General features: G+C 38.1%; 1 protein-coding gene across 1 annotated transcript; it reads left to right on the forward strand.

Moving 5' to 3' along the window:
* Nucleotides 1-1,081: 1,081 nt before the first annotated feature.
* Nucleotides 1,082-1,720, forward strand: LOC145089221 (uncharacterized). The gene has a single exon (XM_079027686.1). The coding sequence runs from the start codon at nt 1,082-1,084 to the stop codon at nt 1,718-1,720; it is 639 nt and encodes a 212-aa protein (XP_078883812.1).
* The last annotated feature ends 474 nt before the right edge of the window (nt 1,721-2,194 follow it).

The following is a 2,194-nucleotide window of genomic DNA, read 5'->3' on the forward strand; positions in this document are numbered from 1 at the left end:
TCATCAATTGCTTCTGTGTCGAAGCCAGAACCTGAAACAAAACCAGATACAGAACCTCCTGGAATGATCATCACCGTCCTAAAAACTAAAACACAACATATAAACAATCTACAAAGGACTCTAGGGGATTCCTCTACACAGTACTCCTTAGAGTTTCCAGATCTGCTTTTGTCACGGGAATAGGTCTTGTGCTTCTACTAGTACGAGCCCAATACTACCTTTCACACCTACTTGTACCTTCTTCAAGTTCACTCCTGATTCTTCTAAGTCACCACACTAAAACCATATACTAATCCTATGCTATAGCGCATACATATCCTAGACTCTCCTAGGAATGCTCAACTCCAACCACTCGCAATACCAAGAACCTCAATCTAAACCATTGCTTTCCTTATGTATGCAAGTTATACACAAAATAGGATCATATAGACGTCAAATGATGATTCTACCCTAAGTCAACAACCAAACAAGGAACAGGAAATGAGGCTAAATTGATCATTCTAGGGCTATACAATCTTAATCGTATACACCTTTGAAAGTATACACTTAGCAAATAACTTTTTGGGTCAAAATATGGTTTATACTTTGCTTTTCTGGGCAATTGTATTTTTCTGTAATATTTTTTGGAGTTTACGGTCATGTTTATGGTTGAGTTTACGGTCGTAAACACCTTACGGTTGTAAACCCATTTACGGCCCATGTCCACCAAGCCCATGTTCCCCTTGTATAAATATATGTGTTAGGGTGTGAGGAACGGATTGATGAATAGAAGAGAGTTTACGGCCTAGCGAGAGAGAAACGAGTGTGTGTGAATCTTATATTTGGATCTACATTCTAATCATCAAATAAAACAAGATTCATATTATTCTTCTTCTCCTTCTCTTCTATTTGATCTGACATCATCCGTTTGATTGGGATTCCGCACCGTCAAATGGATCTGATTGATACACGGACAAATTAGGGACTTACAATTGTTATCAAAGTGATCTCTTCTTGCATTATCCAATTTCTAGACTCTACTATACTCTGTTGATCAAAATCACCGAAAAGGGTTACTATTAGGGTTACGATTTATCTGATAATGGCGTTCGCAAACTATTCATCACTTGTTCATATGGAAACATCATCAAAACATTCTATACTAACTTCTTCTTTTGCAATTTCTCCAAAATCATCATTATCGACATCTTCCTTATTTTCATCTCATTCCCGCAAACGTGAATCACGAAGGCTTTCAAGTTTTCCCGATATCCTAAGAATTCGTCGAACTGTTGCAGTCAACCCACAAGCTTCTGGGGCCAATTCAGTTGCTGATGCATTTTCTAAATTCAAACACCTTCTTTTTCCAATAATAGATAGGAATCCTTATCTCTCTGAAGGAACTAGACAGGCTGCAGTAACTACAGTTGCTTTGGCCAAGAAATATGGTGCTGACATAACTGTTGTGGTCATTGACGAAAAGCTGAAAGAATCATTACCTGAACATGACACTCAACTTTCAAGCATCCGTTGGCATTTGTCTGAAGGGGGGTTCCAAGAATTCAAGCTTTTAGAGAGACTTGAGGAAGGAAGCAAACCGACTGCAATTATAGGTGAAATTGTATATGATATGAATTTAGATTTGGTTATTATGAGAATGGAAGCCATCCATTCAAAGCATGTAGATGCAAACTTGCTAGCTGAGTTCATTCCTTGCACTGTTATTCTTCTGCCATTGTAACTCTCTTTTTGTTATTGATGCTCTGATACCAATTGTTAGTCCCTAATCTGCTTGTGCATCAATCAGGTCCGTTTGATGGTACGGAATCCCAATCAAACGGATGATGCCAGATCACAATAAGAAGAGAAGGAGAAGAAGAAGATGATGAATCTTGTATGTATTAATATGAATCAAGATCCGGATACAAGATTCACACACACTGACACACACTCTTTTTTCTCTCTCTCTAGAACACCTTCAAATGCATACACTTAAGCTCCTCTAGTGTTCATCAATCTTTTCCTCACACCCCTCACCCCTATATATATACACACGGGAAACATGGGTCGTAAACAGGGTTTACGGCCGTAAAAATGTTTACAGCCGTAAACACCCCCTTGGCCATAAACTTGACCGTAAACACATAAGATATTACATAAAAATACAATTTCCTAGAAAAGCAAAGTATAAACCATAATATTGAGCTAACAATCT

Source organism: Lactuca serriola, chromosome 2 (assembly GCF_051521515.1).
Source record: "Lactuca serriola cultivar US96UC23 chromosome 2, Lser_US96UC23_V15, whole genome shotgun sequence".
Classification (NCBI taxonomy): domain Eukaryota; kingdom Viridiplantae; phylum Streptophyta; class Magnoliopsida; order Asterales; family Asteraceae; genus Lactuca; species Lactuca serriola.

Bases quoted from the DNA above. Each gene is read 5' to 3' on its own strand.
- LOC145089221 (XM_079027686.1), top strand. From the start codon at position 1,082: ATGGCGTTCGCAAACTATTCATCACTTGTTCATATGGAAACATCATCA.